The following is a 20,964-nucleotide window of genomic DNA, read 5'->3' as shown; positions in this document are numbered from 1 at the left end:
TCACTTCGAGCAACTGGGCCCGGAGCTGGTGGTGAGTGGGAAGAGCCAACGTTCTGCTCCCTTTCCTCCCTACTCACTGGCCAGGCACAAGGGAAAAATAAACTACACCATTTTTCTCCCCTAGAGAACAGTGGAAATATTGACTCTGATTCATAGTTCTTTCCCTGGGTTGCTTCTGAAGAAGTATAGTTTTGTGCAATCCCTTGCTCAGCCTAAATAATCATGATATGTTTGTTCAAAAAGTTAAGAAAACAGTTCAATGATATAAAGATATGATATATATGGGCTTTTTCCAGGAGAAATTATATGCAGACTTCTAGGGAACAAAAATCCCCAGAAGGCTGCATACACTGCTGATGTCGTGAGCCTAATTCTCTAGGGGACTAGGGAAAAGTCAGGATGTTGAACAAAGTGAAAGAGGAGAGAGGAAACTTCTGCTGCAGGGATTGATAGAGCTATTTATGGGAAGGAGATCTCACTTATATAAGTTCTTTGCCTCCCATGCACCAAATGTTTCTGTGATGCTGGCAAACCATGTGCCAGCTCATGTCCAGCCCCCTAGCCCTCACTGAACACTGACAAATTCATAGCTGGAAACCAGTCTGGCTCACTTGTGTGTTAGTAATGTTAAAATAGAGATTAGAATTATAAGAATGTGTTTAGTATTTAGACTTTATGAAATGCCTGTAGGATGCTACAAGTATCTTGCTTATAATATCTGTATTTCGCGCTATAAGGTAATATTTAAATATTTGTTCTGTAACTATAAATCTATTTGCTAAGACTGTAAACCCCCAGTCAGGAGAGAAGCATCACCAAGTGTGAAATACTAGTTTACCACAAGATGTACCATAGCCTCTCCAACAAATGAAGGCCCATGAACACCAGACAAACCATAGTGGAACATGAGTGGACAAAAGAGTTTGTTGATTGCTTCCCCTACACCCATGAAGAGGAGACATGTACAAGTCCTTGTCCCATTACAGCTTGAACGCTGGGGGAAAGGAATAAAAATCCCTGTTAAGAAAAATTATCACTATGCTGCTTTGAATTCAGAGAGAGCAATATTTCTAAGCATAAGTAAAGGATCCCCAACCTGCTTAATTTACATTGTTCCTAAAGGACATACAGAGCTTGCGTATATAACAGGATCTATTATCTTTTGAAACCTAAGACAGTAACTCATCTGTGTGTGTATGTTCACCTCTTTTAACTTTGTAAATAGATCTCATTTCTTTTTCCTAGTTAATAAATCTTTAGTTAGTTTATTACAGGATTGGCTACAAGTGTTGTCTTTGGTGAGAGAGCTAAGGAACAATTGACCTGGGGTAAGAGACTGGTCCTTTGGGACTGGTTGTAATCTGAATATTGTTGTGATTTTTGGTGTAAGTGACCATTGAACACAAAGGCTTGTTCGCCTGGGTGGCAAGACAGACCCAAGTACCCAAGGTAATTGTCTGTGACTCCATGGTTAGGCTGCTTGAGGAGTTCACACTTGTTATTTGGTTGGTGAAATCTAAGTACAGAACTTACCACCAGTTTGGGGTTTTGTGCCCTGCTTCTTGACAGTCTGCCCTGAGGTTGGCACTCACATTCAAACTTGACAGCTCCTACCCTGGCCTCATCTTTAGTTCCTTCCCATCCCGCCATCCCTACTGGAGTCATCCATGCTTCAAGTTACTGGCAGACATGAGAGACATCATCTGGTAACACGCAAGATCTTTATTTCCAAGTAATACATCTGGCCATTGCTAATTAATTTAATGTTAAAGAAAGACTTTAATAGTAGAACACAGCTGGAAAAAGGACATCAAACTGTTGCCATAGAATGGAATGTGATGTCACAAATTTAGCATTCCAATTTCCGTAGAAGAGCAGTGGTGGCCAGGCGGGATGGGATGGGACGGGGCGGGGTGGGGTGGGAGGATGGAAAGGATGGGCTGAGGGAGGCACAAACCATCATTTATGCTGTAACATCGTTAATAATTACCAGATGTATGAAGAACTTTATGAAAAGAAAGAGGAAGGTAAATACCTTGAAGTGTTTGAAAGATTTCCACAGAGCAAATGTGAATGTATCATAGCGTATCTCTGCCATTAACCAACTGACTTAGCATAAAGGTGGCATGCATGAATACAGGCACTTTAAAAGACAGCATTAAGAAGAAGCATGCAATTAAAGGAACAGAGGCAGACTAGGATTCAAATGAAGGTTTTGTGGAACAAATGTAAAAAATATATTGTTAATAGAAATGTGTTCATGATTTAAAAAAAAAATCAGTGCTCTAAGTGCAGAATTGCATTTAGTAGTGTTTATATTAACTACAAAGCACTTGGGTTTACCCAAAATGGTAATCTGGTGGAGCAGATGAAATTATATTTATTATGTGTATTACCATAGTGCATAGGGGTTCTAGACACAGACCAGGAATCTGGTAGTATCTCACCAGCTATGTCTAACACCACGTCCTGGCTTGCTGCCCTGGGCCAAAGCCTTTCCCAGGCTCCTTCCAAGAACATCTCACCTTATGGCATGAAACTGGAAGATTTACCAAGCATCAAATTGCCCTGTATTCATCTGGTATCTTTGGTAGCTAAGTCAGTGCAATCACACAGACGAAGTGTCCTTGCAGAGTCCATTCTGCAGTGTATCAGCGCCTTATGTTCTAAGGACTGAATATTGGCTACCTTGCATCATCTGTCAATGTGCAATATTTCTTACGGTCTACCCATTTAGAAGATAAAACTGATCGTTCCATCTCAGGCCCCTTCCTTGCCTTTGGGTCCAGAATTCTAAAGTTGGGAAGCTTCTTATATCTGGTCCAGAGAAGAGTGGATCCAAGAAAAAGCAACAGAATTTTCAGTGGAACCTTCAATCTAAACAATCTGAAATACTGTCCTTAAAAACAACTTATTTTTTTCTTTGCACTGTTCCTGGAGGCACTGCAATACCAGGTCGATGCATGGGGTGGACAGAGCAAGCTCCTATTCCATCCCCCTATTTCAAAAATCAATTTAATATACAGTCCTCAAATAAAGGACATTATCAGATATTCAAATGATAAGAACAGATTTAAAATTTGTATTAATGTTTAAAATTAAATATACACAAGTTAAGAGGAAGGTACTGTACATCTGGGGTCCAGGTTGAGTTATGAGGGATTACAGGTATCAGTTACAAGGATCACGAGATACATACATATCACTTAACCAGCATAAGCAGCAAAGAGCCCTGTGGCACCTTATAGACTAACAGACGTTTTGGAGCATGAGCTTTCGTGGGTGAATACCCACTTCGTCGGTATCCGTCGGTATCCGACTAAGTGGGTATTCACCCACGAAAGCTCATGCTCCAAAACGTCTGTTAGTCTATAAGGTGCCACAGGACTCTTTGCTGCTTTTACGGATCCAGACTAACACGGCTACCCCTCTGATACATAACCAGCATAGACCCAGATTGGGATGCGGGGGTTTTGATTTTAACCTTCTTGTTAGGCAGGGACACCTAATGAGTTGATGGGAAAATAGTTTCAACCAAGGATCAGTATTGAAAAGCAGGAGACCTCTCTTTCTGTCCTGTCAGTGGTGACAGACTGTGAAATACACAATTTTTTTTAACAGCACATTCACAGGGTGTGCCTACACTGCAATGTAAACCCAAGGTTAGTGGGACTCGAGTCAGCTGACCAGTGTTAGGGAACCCAGGGATAGAGTGTCCACATTATATTGTAACCCTAAGTTAAGTCTTTTCTAAACCATGCTCGAACCTAGAGCTCTGGTATCCACACTGCAGTGTGCAGACGTAAGTCAAAATAAACATATCCCAGAGTCCTTAGCACTCCCGCCCCCAAAATGTGGCTGCTTGAGCCCTAGGACCGTGGTGCACTGTGGGAAAACTTTACTGCCAACACGTTACCAGGAAGCAAGTCAATTTGCAAAAGGCTTGATCAGTTAAATTTCCCTTGCAAACCCAGGAGGCTCTCATAGTGTGCTTGCAGATCAATAATCAGAAGAGAATGTGTTAATGCTGACCTGATCTGCTGCCATTCCCAAAGTGGAGGTGGCTTCTATTTTCAATATAGCAGATAACAGATTGTTGGGAGAGAGGAAGCCATCCCATGGAATTGTGGGATACTTCTGGCTGACTCCTGGGACCCAAGTCAAGTGGGGCTATGTCTACAGTGCAAAGCAATAGGAATCGGACCTTGGGTCCTGGCTTAAATCAAGTTTGTACCCTCCAGCCCTGCAGGTTCCTGGGACCCTGAGTCTGAACCCTGGTTTAGCACAATTGTAGCATAGATGTAAGAGGGGTTAGGTTTGAGACCAGGTTCAAGCATGAGCTTACATTGTAGTGTTGACAGACTCACAAATGCTCCAGCTCTTTTTTTAGCAGAGAACCCTAGTACAAACACTGCAGGTAAACTGGAAAATTCCCTTCTATGAACTTCTGGCTGAGAAACCACCAAAGGATTTGAATTTTGAATGCTTTCCTGTTCTTGGATTCCCCAAGAGACTTGATGCAGTGAGAAATAACCCATTCCTCCTCAACAGAACTCTAAGGGCACCATTAAATATTTCAGATGACACCACTGAATTTGCATTTTGAAGGTCATGGCTTGATGTGTAAGGCCCTGAAGCCAGACCACTTCAGTGGTAGGACCCAGCATCACTGACTCAGGCAACAGAGTTGAAATTGTTGATATTTTCTGGTAACTTGAAAAGGGTAAAAGAGATCTTCATCACTAACTGACTGAATATGGGTGTGATAAATTCTGATTTTACTTGTGAGAACAGCAATACAAAACGTTGCGTTGAGGGGTCAAATTAGAAGAAAAAAGTAGTGGAACTCAAAAGCTCCATCAACTGGTTTATATTTCAATGTAAGCTTACACTTTGGCGCAGAAGATGGCAGCTACCACAAAAAAACTCCAGCTCATGTATAGGAATAGAGTAACAATAAATAATACCTTGTTTTTATGCAGCACTTTTTCATCAGTAAATCTCAAAGTGCTTTACAAAGGAGATCGGTATCACTATTTTACAGAGGGGGAAACTGAGGTAGAGTTTCCAAGGCCATCCAGCAGGCCAATGGCAGAGCCAGCAATAGAACCCAGGTCTCCTGAGTCCCAGTCTAATGCACTATCCCAGGGGTGGGCAAATTACGGCCCGCGGGCCACATCCGGCCCCCGGAATCGTCCTGCCTGGCCCCTGAGCTCCTGACCTGGAAGACTTGCCCCCGGCCCCTTCCCTGATGTCCCCCCTTCCCTGCAGCCTCAGCGAGCCTGGCGCTCGCTTCACCACCAGGGCAATGCTCTGGGCAGTGGGGCTGTGGGCTCCTGGGGCAGTGCAGCTGCAGATCCTGGCCTGACCCGGCTGCACAGCTGCAGCACCACCAGCCACCAGTGCTCCAGGCAGCACGGTAAGGGGGCAGGGAGCAGGGGGGTTTGGATAGAGGGCAGGGGAGTTCGGGGTCGTGGTCAGGGGGTGGGGGTGGGGGTGTCGATGGTGATCGGGGGTTGAATGGAGGCAGGGGTCCCAGGGGGGCAGTCAGGAATGAGAGGAGGGGTTGGATGGGGAGGCAGGGGTCCAGTGGCAGTCAGGGGACAGGGAGAAGGGGTCATTGGATGGGGCAGGGGTCCCGGGGGGGCCGTCAGGAATGAGAGGAGGGGTGTTTGTGACTAGGCCTTACATGTTGTGTATATTTAATGAACAAAGTTATTTGGACCCCACTGATCACTCACTGAGCCACTGAGAACCAGCCACTTTTGAACAGTGAACACATCATTGTTCTTTTGCTCATAGTCTAGTGGGAAAACCTTCAGATTTTTCTGCTGCAGTTAATGTTAAAGCAATTAAACTGTTGTGCAAGTAATAAGTCTCTAATCCTGCTGATAAAATCAGTGCCTGAAGCCATAACATAATATTAAATGGCTGTCCATACTAAGACTTGAGACATTAAGGTGAACAGCAGTTAGTTAGTATCCAAGCTGGAAGAGCCGGGTCATATAATTTTTTCCATATTCCAAATTCTTCATTGTTCTCCTTAACAACAAGCCCAAACAAACACCAGCAGCCTAGCAGCTACGGTCATAAACCAGTGCTATATGTTGAAATAATATTTCTGTAAGGAAACATTTCAAATTATGAAAGGGAATTTCCTTTGATCCATCCATTCCCCTTTTTTTAAGATACTAATACTTTTTACTTGCTAGTATTCAGGGCCTGATCCCAAACCCACTGACTTCTGTGGGCTTTGGGCCAGGCCCACACTTCATTTCTTCCAGTGATCTCACAGTACTTTGTAAAGGTGGGAAACTATGAGAAGTTAAGGTCAAATTTTCAAGCATGGATGCCTGAAATTGGGCAGATAAATACACATTTTAAAAGTAGCCTTATTTTCAAAGGTGCTGGGCACTAGCAACTCTCATTCAAGTCAATGGAAGCTGTAGGCCTCTCTAAAAGTAAAGCCATTTATTTATTAGGTGACTAAATATAATTTATTATGATTCTAAATTTAAGCAGCCAGTGTAATAAGGATGTGACTGACTCCAGTGGCTACTGTTTGGGATTTTCAATCTAGCCCCTATTCTCCCCAGATTATCTCTATGTGCGTGTGCATGTGTGCGTGGCTGGAGGAGGGGGGCGAGTGCAGCTCTGGCCCCTGTTCTTCCTAGGCTATTTGTGCATCTGTCTTTCTGAGGGATGGGTGGAGGTTGGCAGTCCTGGCCCATTCCCCCTTGGGGGGGTGTGTGTGTCTCCGTTCCCCTCACACTGTGTCTGTCTTTCTGAGTTGGTGGTGATGCTTGCAGCTTTGGCCTCTGTCCCCCCACTCCCCCGCACCCTACCACCACGTATGTGTGTCATGGAGTGTGGGTTACAGCCAGGGCCAGCCCTAGACCAAATGGTGCCACCAGGAAGAAGAGTCTTCGGTCCCCCGTCCCCCCCAATTTCTTAAACTTTTGAATACCTTACAGCACACCAAGCCTGGTGCACCCCAAAGCCCAGCACCCCCGGTGCACACCTTCCCCTAAATTCGGCCCTGGTTGCAGCCCTCCTCTGGTCCCCCAGGCTATGTGTATATGGGGGTGGCAGTCCTGGCCCCTGTTCCCTCTCGTTTGTATCTGCCTGGGTGGGGGTTGCAAGTCTGACCTCTCTCCTTCCCTCAAGCTGTGTGTAGCTGACACAGGATGTGGTGGGGGTAACAGGGGCTTGCAGCTCAGTCCCTACCCCCTAGGCTGTGTGTAACTGTGTGCGTGTGGGGAGGGGGGCTGTTGCAGCCCTGCCCCCCCCCGACTGTCCATATCAGTGTGTGTGGGGGGGGGGCTGTTGCAGCCCTGCCCCCCCCGACTGTCCATATCAGTGTGTGTGTGGGGGGCTGTTGCAGCCCTGACCGCCCCCCCGACTGTGCGTATCAGTGTGTGTGTAGGGGGGAGGGGTAGCTCTGGCCTCTGGTCCCCCCAGGTTATGTGTATCTGTCGGGGGGGGGAGGTGCTGCCCTGGTCCCTCGCCGCTTCCCGCAGGCTGTAGCGCCTGCTCGGGGGTTGCGGCCCGGGCTGGCGGGCAGCAGGCCCGGCGCAGGCGGCAGGCGGAAGGGCAGTGGCTGGCTGGGCGCGGCACAGCGAGTCCCGGGCAGGGCAGCGCAGGGCCAGGCCCGTCATCACTTCCCCAGGGCTGCAGCAGCGGGGCGGGGATGCCCACAGGCGGCTGCTGCGCCCCGCGCTGACCTCGCTCCCGCGGTGTCGGTGTCGCTGCAGGGATCCTGCTCCTCCCCCGCGCCGCCCGGCTGCAGCGACAGGCACCAGCCGCGGGCACCAGCCGCCACCATGAGCTCCTGCAGCTCGGACAAGTCGCCGAGCAGCTCGGCCTGCGGCAACATCCAGCTCACCCCGGCGCAGGAGCAGGCGGCGGCGGTCGGCGCCGAGCAGGACTGGGCAGCGGCCAAGGCTTTCTACGACAACCTGGTCTCCACCAAGAGACCCCGACCGGTGAGTGCAGCCAGTAGGCGGCGGAGGGGGGGCGGCTCTCCGGGGCTCATAAACAGCTGTGTGTGTTTCCTTCCTCTTCTCTCTGATACGTGCCCTGTCTGCCTCCCTCTGCCGATCCTTCCCATCCAGCCTCCGGGCCTGGCTTCCCCGTGTGCCACCCCTGTCTTTTCCTCCCTGGGTCACTGAGTGCTATCCCCACCCTCTCCTTCCTGGGTACATCACCCTGCAACACCTACGCTGTCCTCCCCATGTGTCACCCCCATCCTCTCCTCCCTGGGTGCCATCCTCCTCCCTGTGTGTCACCCCCATCCTCTCCTCCTGGGGTGGCATCCTCCTCCTCATCCTCCCTCTCCTGGGTGTCACCCACTTCCATCTCCTCCTCCTTTCCTCCCTGTATGTCACTTTCCCCCCATCTCTCTCTCTACCCACCCCACCTGCCCTCTCTCATCATTCCATTGTCTACAGCCTAAGCCTCAAAATGCCATCACTGTGGCAGTCTCCTCCCGGGCTCTCTTTGACATGGTGAAAGACAGGAAAATCTATGAAGAAGAAGGGGTGGAAACCTATGTGAAGTACCAGGAGGAGAACGAGAACGTCCCCCTGAACCCCGGGCCAGCTTTCTATTTTGTCAAGGTAAGACACTCCATTTAAAAGTTCAGCTAAGCTTTCTGTTCCACAAACAGCCTTACACAGAGTTTCCTGCCTGCCTCCACCCTTCCCCAGAACCAGAGTGGTTGGTAAATACATCCGTTTACATAATCATGCAGCCAGCAGCCTTTTCTCACATAAAAATACACTCAACATGGCTCCTAAGTTTGTGTGCTGGGAGGGGAACTACTCCAGGATGTCACACCAGGGAGGATGCTGAAAGCTCAACCCCAAATTTGGGGAAGAGGAGGAGTCTAATACTGAATACAGTGAGGCTGCTGGAAAATGGTTTCAGGCTTAGTGGCCTGTTCGAGTTGATTGAGTAATCTCCGTTTGCTCTCTTTATCTCCCAACTGACATAACTTAGAATAATTTTACTGTCCTCCCCTCCCTGAGTCAGTAAAGATACAAGCCTGTTTAAGATCACGTAGTATTTCCTCCTGAAAAACTGGCACAGGTTACATGGAGGAAGTTAATAGCTTCTTGACAATCTAAAGATTAAAGAATGGTTACATACACAAGGTGTGGTTGGGAGGATAGAATCAATGCCTACCAGAGTCATGATACAGACAGAAAGTTCATTTCCTTTTAAGGAGTTGTCAGATAATTTAGGCCCCAGATAAACCAAGGGCATAGCTACAGGTGGACCTGGGTAGGCCACAGCCCACCCACTTAGCATCCAGGCCTACCCCTAGCCCCCATTGCTCAGGCCCCATCGCTGGCCCTGCAAGACACTGCACACTGGGTGCACACACACCCAGCTCGACCAGAGGGGAGGGACAGGACTGACACAGCAGCAGAGCGCTTGGCGAGTGCGCCGTGCACGCCACAGCAGGAGGAGGGTGACCCGCCCGTCCAGCGGCAACAAGCATCAAAAAATGTAGGCCTGCCACCTCGGGGAGCCAGGCCTGACGTGGGGAAGTGCAACTGGGATGGGTGCCAAGAGCTACGTGCACTGGAGAGTGGCATCTCCCCCTGGAGCTGGGTGCATGCATGAGGCCCCGGAGGGCCCCTGGCCAGAGCATCCATCATTCTCCACAAGGCCAGCTGGACTGGTGGGGTTGGGCAGAGGCGGGCCCCCCAATTCCTTGAGCCCCTCCATCATTGCCAGCCCACTTGAAGTTGGGGCCCAACCAAATGTTCCATGCTAGCTGCATCACTGCCCCAAACTTACATGAGTTTTAGTTAGTTATAAAACCAAATTTTAAGATCTTTACTCAGTGTGGAATGACTAAGGTTGAGGATATTGACACCCTATCAAGGAATATAGTAGCTGAAATAAATGGTCAAAAGGTGAAAGATCCTGTGATTGATATCAAAGCATCTCAGAAAATAACATCCACTATTGTGAGACTGCAGATAGGCCACATTGCAGAAGTCAGAATCAATAGAGATGGGAGCAAGATGTATGTATTTTTGAAGATGATTAAAAAAAAATCTAGATAAATTCATGGAGAATAGGTCCATCAATGGCTATTAGCCAGGATGGGCAGGGGTGGTGTCCCTAGCCTCTCTTTGCCGGAAGCTGGGAATGGGCGACAGGGGATGGATCACTTGATGATTACCTGTTCCGTTTATTACCTCTAGGGCACCTGGCATTGGCCACTGTGGGAAGACAGGAGACTGGGCTAGATGGACCTTCGGTCTGACCCAGTATAGCCGTACTTATGTTCTTAAGATGTACCATGAGCAGGCTTAAATACTTGCCTATGCTTTTGAATGTAATATTGTTAGGAAAGTGAAGCTTTTCAGATTGGATCAAGTCCTACATAGGACCTTGTACAAGTTGCTAAATTAATTCTTGAACTTCATGGCATGATACAACACTTGTCCCACAATAAAACAACACCTCAGTTTTTACTCTGTTCACTCACTTCAATTAGAATTTGCCTGACTAATGATGTGGGTTCAAGATTAATAGAATTCCTTGCACTATTTAAAAATAAAAACATTTATGACTGGCTTCAAACGTTGCTGGTGCAATGAGAACAAGGCAAAGAAACTGACTCTGATTCAGGGGCCTATATGCAGGAGTGAAACTGACTATTTTGTTTTCATTCTGTGAGCTAAGAGATATGCCAAAGGTAAACAGCCCTAAGTGATGTAAACTATATTTAAAATATGCTTTCATCTTGGTTATTTAACTGTTTCTAATAAACACAGACTTCAGCGGGGTTGCTTGAGTGTTATATATATTTGGTCCAAAGTGTTCATTTTAGTTCTTCAGGGAATTGTCACCTCACAGGCCTCACCAAAGTAGTTTCTGAGAAGATCTACTGTTTGTCAGTACTTAAATAGACTAGCTGGGAGGAAGAGTCTATGACATAGCACTTCCATGTGGATTTAAAATAGACCCTTAACTTTAATTGTTTTAAGACTAGCCTCAGAAAGGCTATGAATACCTAAACATTTTTTACCACTTATGATCAAATTATGAGTGTGCTGGGTGGAGGGGAAAAAAGAAATAGGTGACAGCCGTGATGCGATTACCTGTGGTCTCCTAAGTTCAACAGGGAGACACCACCAGCAGCGCTCAGCACCTTATCAAGGGGGTGCTTGGGTAGGATGGAAGCAGGGCAATGAAAACACCCCTCTTACACACCAACAGGGTTACAGTGGATGGAACATGTGCTACACCATTTTCAAGTATAGTAACTACTCTGTATGGGTACGAGCATGCTTCCACTACCCTCCACAAGCAGAATGTGTTTTCAAAAGAGCCTAAGAGTTAGCTGCCCAATTCCCAATGAATTTCAATAGGATTTGACTGCCCTACTCCCACAGGCTTATTTGAAAATCCTAGTTTTTAGGTAGTATACCTTCTTCACTCATTCCAGTGCAGTTCAGGCTGTTAGAGCCATAAAATAGGCTCTTTAGATTTAATCATTTGTGCACTATTTATAATTTTTTTAAGGACAATTGGATTGGAATGTGCTCACAATATTTTTTTAAATATTAAACCGTAACATATTATATACATGGTTGGGTGATGTGGGATTGTTTTCTGCAGGTTTCAGTCCCTGAGGCCAGAAGGGGCCATTGGATCATCCAGTCACTAGTCTGACCTCCTGCATAACACATAGGCCACTAAATTTCAAGTCTGATGAGGGATTATTTTCTACTTAGATGCAGAAATGAATAGTTCTTAAATAGCGTCTCTGTATACAGACTCCTTTAAGGGAAAGCTTTAATATGTTGTTATTTTAATTTGTTGTTTGTATTATAAGAGCACAGGGGTAGGCAACCTATAGCATGTGTGCCAAAGGCGGCACACAAACTGATTTTCAGTGGCACTCACACGGTCCTGGCCACTGGTCCAGGGGACTCTGCATTTTAATTTAATTTTAAATTAAGCTTCTTAAACATTTTTAAAAACCTTATTTATTTTACATACAACAATAGTTTATTATAGATTATAGACTTAGAGAAAGGGACCTTCTAAAAATGTTAAAATGTATTACTGGCACATGAAACCTTAAATTAGAGTGAATAAATGAAGACTCGGCACACCACTTCTGAAAGGTTGCTGACCCCTGTGATAGCACCTAGGAGGCCTAGTCATACCAGAACCCCATTGTGCTAGGAACAGTACAAACTGAACAACAAGACAGCCCTTGCCCCAAAGAGATTAATGTAGAACAACAGTCAAAGTTTGATGACTTTCAATCCTAAAACCTTGAGTTTCTCACTAAAAAAGCAATTAAGCTTTCAAGTCCACAAAAGTAACTTTTCCAGGTGAACAGTATTACCTGCCACTTCAGAAGGGATTTCTGTTTACCTTCAGATTGGACTTTTGGGGCCAAATCATCAAATGTTGTGAATCAACATAACTCCATTGAAATGAGTGGAATCTAGCTGACTTACAGAAACTGATCTGGCCATGGTGGGTTTGCTTTGTTTACAGTTTCTTTAAATTTCAAGAAGGTTGCAGTAAAAATAAGTGTGGTCAACACAGTCATTGTAATAGACATAATCTTATAACTTGCTGTATCCATAAGGTGCTTGGGAGTGTGTACTAGATAATTAAAAAAATAAAAACATGATGAATTACAGTAGCCAATACACTAACATATCACCCTGTACAGTAAACGTATCCTCTTATCTGATATTTCAGTGAATATGCAGTGTTGTTGTAGCCTTGTGGGTCCCAGGATATTAGAGAGACAAGGTGGGTGAGATAATATCTTTTACTGGACAAACTTCTGTTGGTGAGAGAGATATGCTTTCAAACTACACAGAGCTCTTCTTCAGGTCTGGGAAAGGTACTGAGAATGACATAGCTAAATACAAGATTGAACAGATAATTTAGTATACGTAGTTAGCACTTATTGTAAGGGACCATTCAGGATGAAGTTAATACCCCTGTAATCATAGGACATGAAAGGCATTAGGGGGTGACAGATTGTTGTAAGAAGTCATAAATCCAGTGTCTTAATTATTAAGACCATGATTTTTAGTGTCTAGCAAAGTTATGAATTTTAGCTACCAGGCTTCTCTTTTAAAAGTGTTGTGCAGGTTTTCTTTGAGGATGAGGACTGATAGGTCAGATATAGAGTGACTGCTTTGTGAAAAGTGTCCCATAAAGCGAAAGCATGATATTACCTCACTCGCCTCGTCCCTTCAATAAATACCAGTGTACTGGAATACTACAGGCTCGTGGACACAAGGTGGGAAAGGGAACACAGGGAGTCTTACCCTTTCTTTATGAATAGGATCTCTCTGTAGGTTTATAGATGGCTGTCACCTAGAGCTTTCCTAAGCATCGTCCACACAACAAGGCCAAGAATTTCAAAGCTAAGTTCCTAAAGGTCGGCTATTAAGAGTACATTTAAGCACCTAAATAAGTGATCTGGTTTTTAAAAGCACCATCTTGTTCCTTTATCTTTTCTGATACCCTTGGTCACTGGTTCTCAAACTTATTTGATCGGGCCCCCTTCTTTGTGTATGTAGCTGTTTACATTCCCACCCGTCAAGAACATATACCACCACCCGGCTCTGAAGGCAGCGCCGTGCCAGCAGCAGCACAGAACTAAGGGAAGCAACATGAAAAGTGATATTTGTCAATATCACTTTTCACAGCAGACTTAGCACCCCTTTGCCACCCTTATTTCTCTGCTGCTGCTGCCATCCCAGGGCTGACAAATGGAATCCCGCCGCCTCCAGGTGCGGGTTTGGGGAGCAGGGAAGGAAACCTGAGCCCAGGTTGCCTCCTAGTGAGGGATTGAGTGGGAGAGGAGGAGACTCCGAGCCCGGGTGTCAGGGCCCTTCTGCAGGGGCCAGCTACCCAAGGCTGACAGAGCTCTTCAAAAAAAAAAAACCCAAAAACACACAGCTCTCACCTCCTTTGACACATTGCTCTGCCTTCCTTGGGAGGTCCGCCCCATAGTTTGAGAACCACTGCCCTAGGTTAACCAGGATCAATCCAACTTACTACTTGGATGAAGAACATCCAAGGGAAATAGGTACTGGATGAGGCAGGATTTAATGCTCATTATTTAGGGACAAATTGTCAATCCTGCCTTCCTAAATAGTGTCTGCACCAAACCTGCATTTGTAATCACATGTATAAAGGCACTTTATGCATGCTTGTGAATTTTGCAGGAGCAATTTAGATGTTGAGTTTAAAAAGTGTCTCTCAATACCTGTATCCGTTAACAAAATTTCATAAAGGATTACCAAAAAGTATTAACAGGTACCATCTACAAACAGCTGTACAGGTCTGGAAAAAAATAATCTTTTGGCTCCTGGAGAAATCCCATTATCCAAAACCAGGAAAAATTCCAGTCAAATACAGATCATTGTAAAACAAATGTACTTCAGCCTTCAGAATCTAGAAAGATTATATTCCACAGTTCATCTGAAAACTAAAAGACCTTTGGTGGTGCATAGTACCTTTACAGATTTATTTTAGGTGATGATAGGTGTCCCAGGTAAAAAGAACTTCATTATAAAGTTGAATTCTGTACTTTCATCAAAAGACAACTGCTTATTTGCTTCTCTTATAACAAGTCCCAGAAAATAGTTGCTGTGAGGTGAAGAAGAGAAATGAATAAAACAAGTTTTGCAAGTTTAAACTGCCAAACTGCTTTTCACATTCTTCTTCAAGGCAGGGCCCATGTGTATAACCAAAATTACTCTGATTGAGAGGATGCATATGCAGCTTGTTTATGCACATCAATGTTTCTAACCTGCAGGCACTAGAACAGGTCAATGCCCGGCTTCGTGAGCTGTACCCTAATGATGAAGAGCTATTTGATATTGTTCTGATGACTAATAACCATGCTCAAGTGGGAGTGAGACTCATAAACAGCATCAATCACTATGGTAAGTAAAATAAATAACATTCTGAAGAGCTGCTTGCTGCCAGGCTGTAAACTGAAGCATTTTCAGTTTATGTGCTCTGACCCTGGAATGGGCAGTTCCTTTGATACAGATACCCATTGCTAGGTAAATGATGTTTATTTGTGTGTGTCAGAACAAGTGAGAGTGTGTTAAACAGGACTTGGCCCAAAGCTCTAGGTTTAACTTGTCAAGTCTGATTCTCAATTTCTAAGAAAAAATCCTTGAATGTTTCTTTATTTTGTGTTTTTCCCTCTAAACTTGCAATCACTAAGCTGTCTCAGAGGGATTTGGGAAGTAGGGGGGGATTCTTGGGGGATAAGAAATGATCAAACATTGTGGGCAAGTTAAACCTCTTAAAGTTGTCAAAAGTCAGACTACTACTGAACATGGAAAACTTCTTTAAAAGTTTAACATTAATTGAAAAATAAGATTCTTCTTGTAGGACTAGAGTGTCAGCTGCTCAGCTGATGTAAATTAGTGTCACTCCATTGACTCTGAATAGTCACTTTGTAAAACTGGAAGTCTTCAGAAGGACATAGAGGAAGTCCTTAGCTGAAGATCTGGCCACTATGTCCCTCTCAAGATTCATAAGTTAAGTTTCAGTCCTTCCAACCGGGGCGGCTCCAAGCCCCAGCACGCCAAGTGCGTGCCTGGGATGGCAAGCTATTGGGGGCGCTCTGCCGGTCGCCGCGAGGGCAGCAGGCAGGCTGCCTTTAGCGGCTTGCCTGCAGAGGGTCCGCTGGTCCCGCGGCTTCGGCGGAACTCCCGCAGGCTTGCCTGCGAAGGGTCCGCTGGTCCCGCAGCTTCGGCGGACCTCCCACAGGTGTGTCTGCGAGAGGTCCGCCGAAGCCGCAGGACCAGCAGGCCCTCCCCAGGCAAGCCGCTGAAGGCAACCTGCCTGCCGTGCTTGGGGCGGCAAAATGCCTGGAGCCGCCTGTTTCCAACATGTGACTGCAAGAGTGGTCATGCCAAAGTAGATCATGAGTGCATCTAAGATGGTATCCCAACTCCAGATGACCCCATGTTTCAGAGGAAGTCGGGAAAGTAGCTTTTGCTCAGTAAGAAATCGGGACAAATGTACATCAGGGTTTCATACATTTTATTCTGTTCAGGTCGTAACTGTATTTTGTTTGTGTTAGGACAAAAACACAGCAGGGTTGCACCTTGTCATATATTGTTTGTTTCTTCTGTATCTGAGATATTCGTGCCTGTTTTTAGGTTTATCAATTGAACGCTTCTGTATGACTGGTGGAGAAAGCCCTATTGGTTACCTAACAGCATATCTTACCAACTTATACCTTTCTGCTGACTCTGAAAAAGTCCAAGAAGCTATAGAAGCAGGTTTGGATTGGCTCTTACCTTGGTTTATTTCTCACTTAAGCCTGTTATCACATGAACTCAATAATTGCACATATCTTTTCCACAGGAGATGGAAATATTTTAGTAAATATGGAGTCCAGTACATATATGTAATATTAACTAGTCACTGGTTTTATTTAATGATTATTATCCTTCTGCTTGGATCTTGTTTCTTATAATGCCCCACTTTGCCCCCTGCACTGTGTCAGTAATGCCAGCCTAACCAATCCGTTTCTTTATCTCTTGCTCCCAGCTCCATGTCTTAATCCATGCTGCCCCTCTCCCTTGCATGACCACCAGTGTACCAGTTCTCCCTACTGTCTCACTCAAATTCCTCCTGACGTCACCTTTTCTCTGATGCCAAAAATTAGCCAACATCCAGTGCCTTGTCCACTGCAACATTTGAAAGAAGAGAGTGAGCTTAAAATAAAAATAAATAAATAAAGCTGGAGTAAATATTGTCCTCAGAATTTCCCACTATTTCTTATCTTCAGTGTGACTCAGGGTCCAATCCTGCAAACACTTATGACTGAAAGTAACTATGCATGAGAATAATCTCACTTAAATCAATGGGACTGCTTGCATATATAAAGTTACTTCTATGCATAAATATATCCGGGGTCAGGGCCTTAGACTGTAAGTGCCTCTGGGCAGTGAAGTTTTGTACCCATTCTGTGTCTGTGCCACTGCAATAACAATTAATACTAGTGAGTCCACTGGAAACTGCTAACTGAGCTTCCGATGTGTTTTCAGGTATTGCATCTGCTACAATGTTCACTGCAAATAAAGACATACCTTACTGTGATAAGCAGCTGAGGGTGGCGTTTGATGGGGATGCTGTTATCTTTTCTGACGAGTCAGAGCAGATCGTCAAAGAGCATGGATTAGATAGATTTTTTGAACACGAACAGATGAATGAGAATAAGCCCCTTGCACAGGTATCTGCTTCTTGAACTGTTGAGACAACTTCGCTTTTTTATTGCTTCAATTGCAGTTGGTACTTTAATTTTGTTTTTCGTATGTGTACATTGTTTTTCTCTTAAGTTTATACATTAATGTGTCTTGTTCTTCAGGGATTTTTTTTTTTTTTTTTTGTGATTCAAAGAACCTTTTAATTGTAACATCAATTGCATTATACCTGCTTGGATTTCCTTTTTCACAGACAGTCATTAGAATGCATGTTTGATATTTAAGTGCCTGATCCTGCAGTCCTTACACGGGACTCCCATTTCATTGGGAATATTGCATGAGTAAGAACATGAGGTCCTTGTAGCTACCTCTAGAGGTATTTTCACTTAATCATCCCCTAGAGGTCTGATCCAAAGTCCACTGAATTCATTGAAAAAGATTACTATTGATTTCAATGGACTTTGGGTCTGGTCCTAAGTGAGGTGAACGTGGCATCCTATATCCATTCATAACATTCAGCCCCACTCCCAAACATACTACTCTGAAACGTTTAGTCAGTATTTGTGATCCTTTGTTGCCCTCTGTGCATGTAACAGAATGCACATGTCTGGGCTTGGAATGTAATATCCATTCATACTTTGTTCCACTTTTTATTGTCATATGGAACAGCTATTGTACATCTCTCAATAACATATTAATAAAGAGTTGGCATTTGTTTCAAATGCCAGAATGGTCCAAGTGTAATATTTATGTTCATTGTCAAACAGAATTATGATGTTTGTCCAGGAATGCAAACATGTTAGAATCAACTTAAACCAATTTTACTTCCATTTACACTGGTATAAATCAGAATAAGGGCCTGATCTTTGAAAGCAATGGGAATTGTAGGTACTCGGTGTGAGTTTGACCCAAAATAGTTTTTGTTTTCAATTTTGGGTTTCATCCTTCTGTCACTCAAACTGGTGTAAATCTGAAGGAACTCCACAGAAGTCAGTGTAGTTACACGAGTGTAAAAAATCAGTATGAGAACAGAATAAGGTGTCATTAAAAAGCAAAAGGTATGTTTTTCATTTCATGAACTCTGGACAGAAAATATACCTGTGTATTAGTGCTTTCCAGCCCCAGTCAGAGTCAAGACCCCTCTGAATTAGGCACTGTAGAGAAATATAGATTTACAAGATCCCTGCCCCAAAGATCATACAACCTAAGAAGACAGGAAACGTACAAAGAGATTAAGAGGGATGCACTGAAATATATAGAAATTATTATATACAAATATACTTTGTGATGGGAGGGTATTCTGTTATGCAAATAGGTATCAGCACTCAGCAGCTGCCCCAGCCAGCCAAGCTGTCACTTGCTGGTTGGTTTTCTTTGTAGGCATTCTGTTGAGAAAGGGTTCCAAGGAAGAGAAGGTGGTGGCCTTATGGATCATGAAAGGAGTTCTATACATAAGGACCAGCATGGAAGAAAGTACAGAGATGTTTGTGGGAGAAGTGGAAAAACATTAAACGTGTTTCTGATATTTTATACCTAGGGTCCCTTGAAAGGTTTTCTTGAAGACTTAGGGAAGCTGCAGAAGAAATTTTATGCAAAAGACGAACGATTAGATTGTCCTATAAGGACCTACCTCGTCACAGCTAGAAGTGCCGCAAGTTCTGGAGCCAGAGTGCTGAAGACTCTCCGTAGCTGGGGTTTGGAGATTGATGAGGCACTTTTCCTTGCAGGAGCTCCTAAAGGACCAATTTTGGTGAAAATACGGCCTCATATTTTCTTTGATGATCAGATGTTTCACATTGAAGGAGCACAACAACTGGGTACTGTAGCAGCACATGTACCTTATGGCATTGGTCAGAAGTACAACAAATCCAAACCTAAAGATGACACTGTTAAAAAATAGCTTCCCTTTAACTTAGACAGCCCCTAACACATAAATAGTTAAGTCTGAAAACTCTACATTTGTGTATTATAAGGAGCATGTTTAAAGATTTGACCTTCCAGGCTAAATAAGTTTTAAAAGGAAATATTTTTAATGAAAGCTTGTTTTTAATAGTTTTTTTTTAATAGTACTCTCTTGAACACTTTTTGGTTTACAGGTTATTTTTAAAAAGACCAAAAATGTGGTGCGAGTATGTTTACCTATTCAGGGTCAGTTTGCTAAATATGTGGCCAGTGATTGTGTCATCATGAATCTTTGATCTGTATGGGTGATTTGTAATTCCAGTGGAAACTGTTAGTTTGTTTGGCCTTGTGTTTACAGGAACCCTTTATTTTTCTCAACTATTTTTCCTACTCAAATAAAGCTGACTTTGCAGAACATTGCCATTTTTCTGTGTTGGGGGTGGGGGTGGGGAGACTTTTTTTTCCTCAACAAGGATCACTCAGAAGTTATGGCTCTTCTGAGGCCTATGTGAAATGAGTTTGGTTACCTCAGTTCAGTTTCTGGTCGACCAGTGTCCACTTCAACACCACATTAATGTTCATTTGCACCATTGTTGATAAGCTGAGCAGAGGACCAAGGAATGAGTAGGTATGGAAAAGGGAATTATCCACACCATGCACCTTCCCATCTAGAACATGCAGCGTGTTGGTCAGAGCATAGTTAGCAGGCTTGCAATGCCTCTGTTTGTGTTGATCTGTAGATGGAGGACATTTTCTCCAGAGCTGTCAGTCCTTTACCAATCTTGAGCACTAAAGTGTGTGAGGAGAAAAATGTAAAAAAGATCCTTCTGTTTTTACTATGTTATACATTTGTTCATCAGTAGTCAGACTCTAAACTGACACTGAAGGTTCTGTTTTTTGATGTTTTAGTTATGCAGGTTTACCTTCAGATATGTCAGATACATGTTGCAACATGTCAGCAATATAAGATTTGCAAGAACACATGGTAGTTGAGATAAAGTTAGCACAAATTCTATTTCATCCTTCCAAAGGAGGTTCCTCTTCACACACTTTATAAAGTTTCTGAATGCAAACCACAGGGGATTGACTTTAAATCTCAGGACACATTTAGTCCAAAATTTTGAAAAGGGGTCTCAGATTTTGTATGTCTCAGATTTTGGATGCCCATCCTGACACCTTGGCAGCTGATTCTCTAAAGTGCTGAGCACACACAACTCAGCTGGGTGTGTATAGCATCTTTGAAAATCAGGTTCAATTCATTTCAAGTTGAGTGTTTAAAAAAAAAAAAAAGACAGACTCAGAGGCTACTTTTAAAAATACTGTCCACAGTGATTGAAGCCATGAGGTATGAAGATTGCTGATTAAGTTTTCTGTAGATAGCAAAGGCTGTGTTTACAGTTTTCTTTAATATCTAAGCAAAGGAAATATCCTGGTATCTGGTTTGGTTTTGTATAGCTCTGTGATTGAATGGGCACATCCCAAGTATTTGTTTGGCATCTTCTCTAATGGGATAGACTTGCCCATTGTCCATTACAGAATCAAAAATAAAATGATAATGTATTTTTTGGAATATTCTGCAACAGTTTGAAGCATATTTTTTAAATCTGCCTGAGAATTTAGTAAAGAACTCATCAACAAGGAGTCAGGTTGCAATCCCGTGTAAGCTTTTGAAAATTTGGAGGCTATATACTAGCCTCGTGACCTGAAAGTTCAAAATAAAAGTAATTTTTTTCTGCCAAACTCCAAAGATTAGAGTTCTGGAATGCAATAAAACTGAGAATTGCCTTGGGATTACAAGTGGCTATTAAACTATGCGTCA

At 44.0% G+C, this 20,964-nt stretch overlaps 1 protein-coding gene and 1 non-coding gene across 2 annotated transcripts; one reads left to right on the top strand and one right to left on the bottom strand.

The window, feature by feature from the left end:
- Positions 1 to 2,918: 2,918 nt before the first annotated feature.
- Positions 2,919 to 3,106, bottom strand: LOC127050392 (U2 spliceosomal RNA). The gene has a single exon (XR_007774208.1). It is a non-coding gene; the product is annotated as a U2 spliceosomal RNA (small nuclear RNA).
- A 4,543-nt stretch (positions 3,107 to 7,649) lies between these two features.
- On the top strand, positions 7,650 to 19,560 carry NT5C1B (5'-nucleotidase, cytosolic IB). The gene is made up of 6 exons (XM_050950998.1): positions 7,650 to 7,985; positions 8,451 to 8,618; positions 14,828 to 14,957; positions 16,194 to 16,316; positions 17,088 to 17,272; positions 18,781 to 19,560. The coding sequence occupies exons 1-6, from the start codon at positions 7,824 to 7,826 to the stop codon at positions 19,141 to 19,143; spliced, it is 1,131 nt and encodes a 376-aa protein (XP_050806955.1). The 5' UTR covers positions 7,650 to 7,823; the 3' UTR covers positions 19,144 to 19,560.
- The last annotated feature ends 1,404 nt before the right edge of the window (positions 19,561 to 20,964 follow it).

This window comes from Gopherus flavomarginatus, chromosome 4 (assembly GCF_025201925.1).
Source record: "Gopherus flavomarginatus isolate rGopFla2 chromosome 4, rGopFla2.mat.asm, whole genome shotgun sequence".
NCBI lineage: Eukaryota > Metazoa > Chordata > Testudines > Testudinidae > Gopherus > Gopherus flavomarginatus.
Note: the sequence above shows the minus strand (reverse complement) of the source record. Positions and strands in the feature narration are given on the sequence as shown.

Coding starts and splice junctions, on each gene's coding strand:
- NT5C1B (XM_050950998.1), top strand. CDS start 7,824: ATGAGCTCCTGCAGCTCGGACAAGTCGCCGAGCAGCTCGGCCTGCGGC. Junction 7,986..8,450: donor CCACCAAGAGACCCCGACCG/GTGAGTGCAGCC, acceptor CATTGTCTACAG/CCTAAGCCTCAAAATGCCAT. Junction 8,619..14,827: donor CAGCTTTCTATTTTGTCAAG/GTAAGACACTCC, acceptor TCTAACCTGCAG/GCACTAGAACAGGTCAATGC.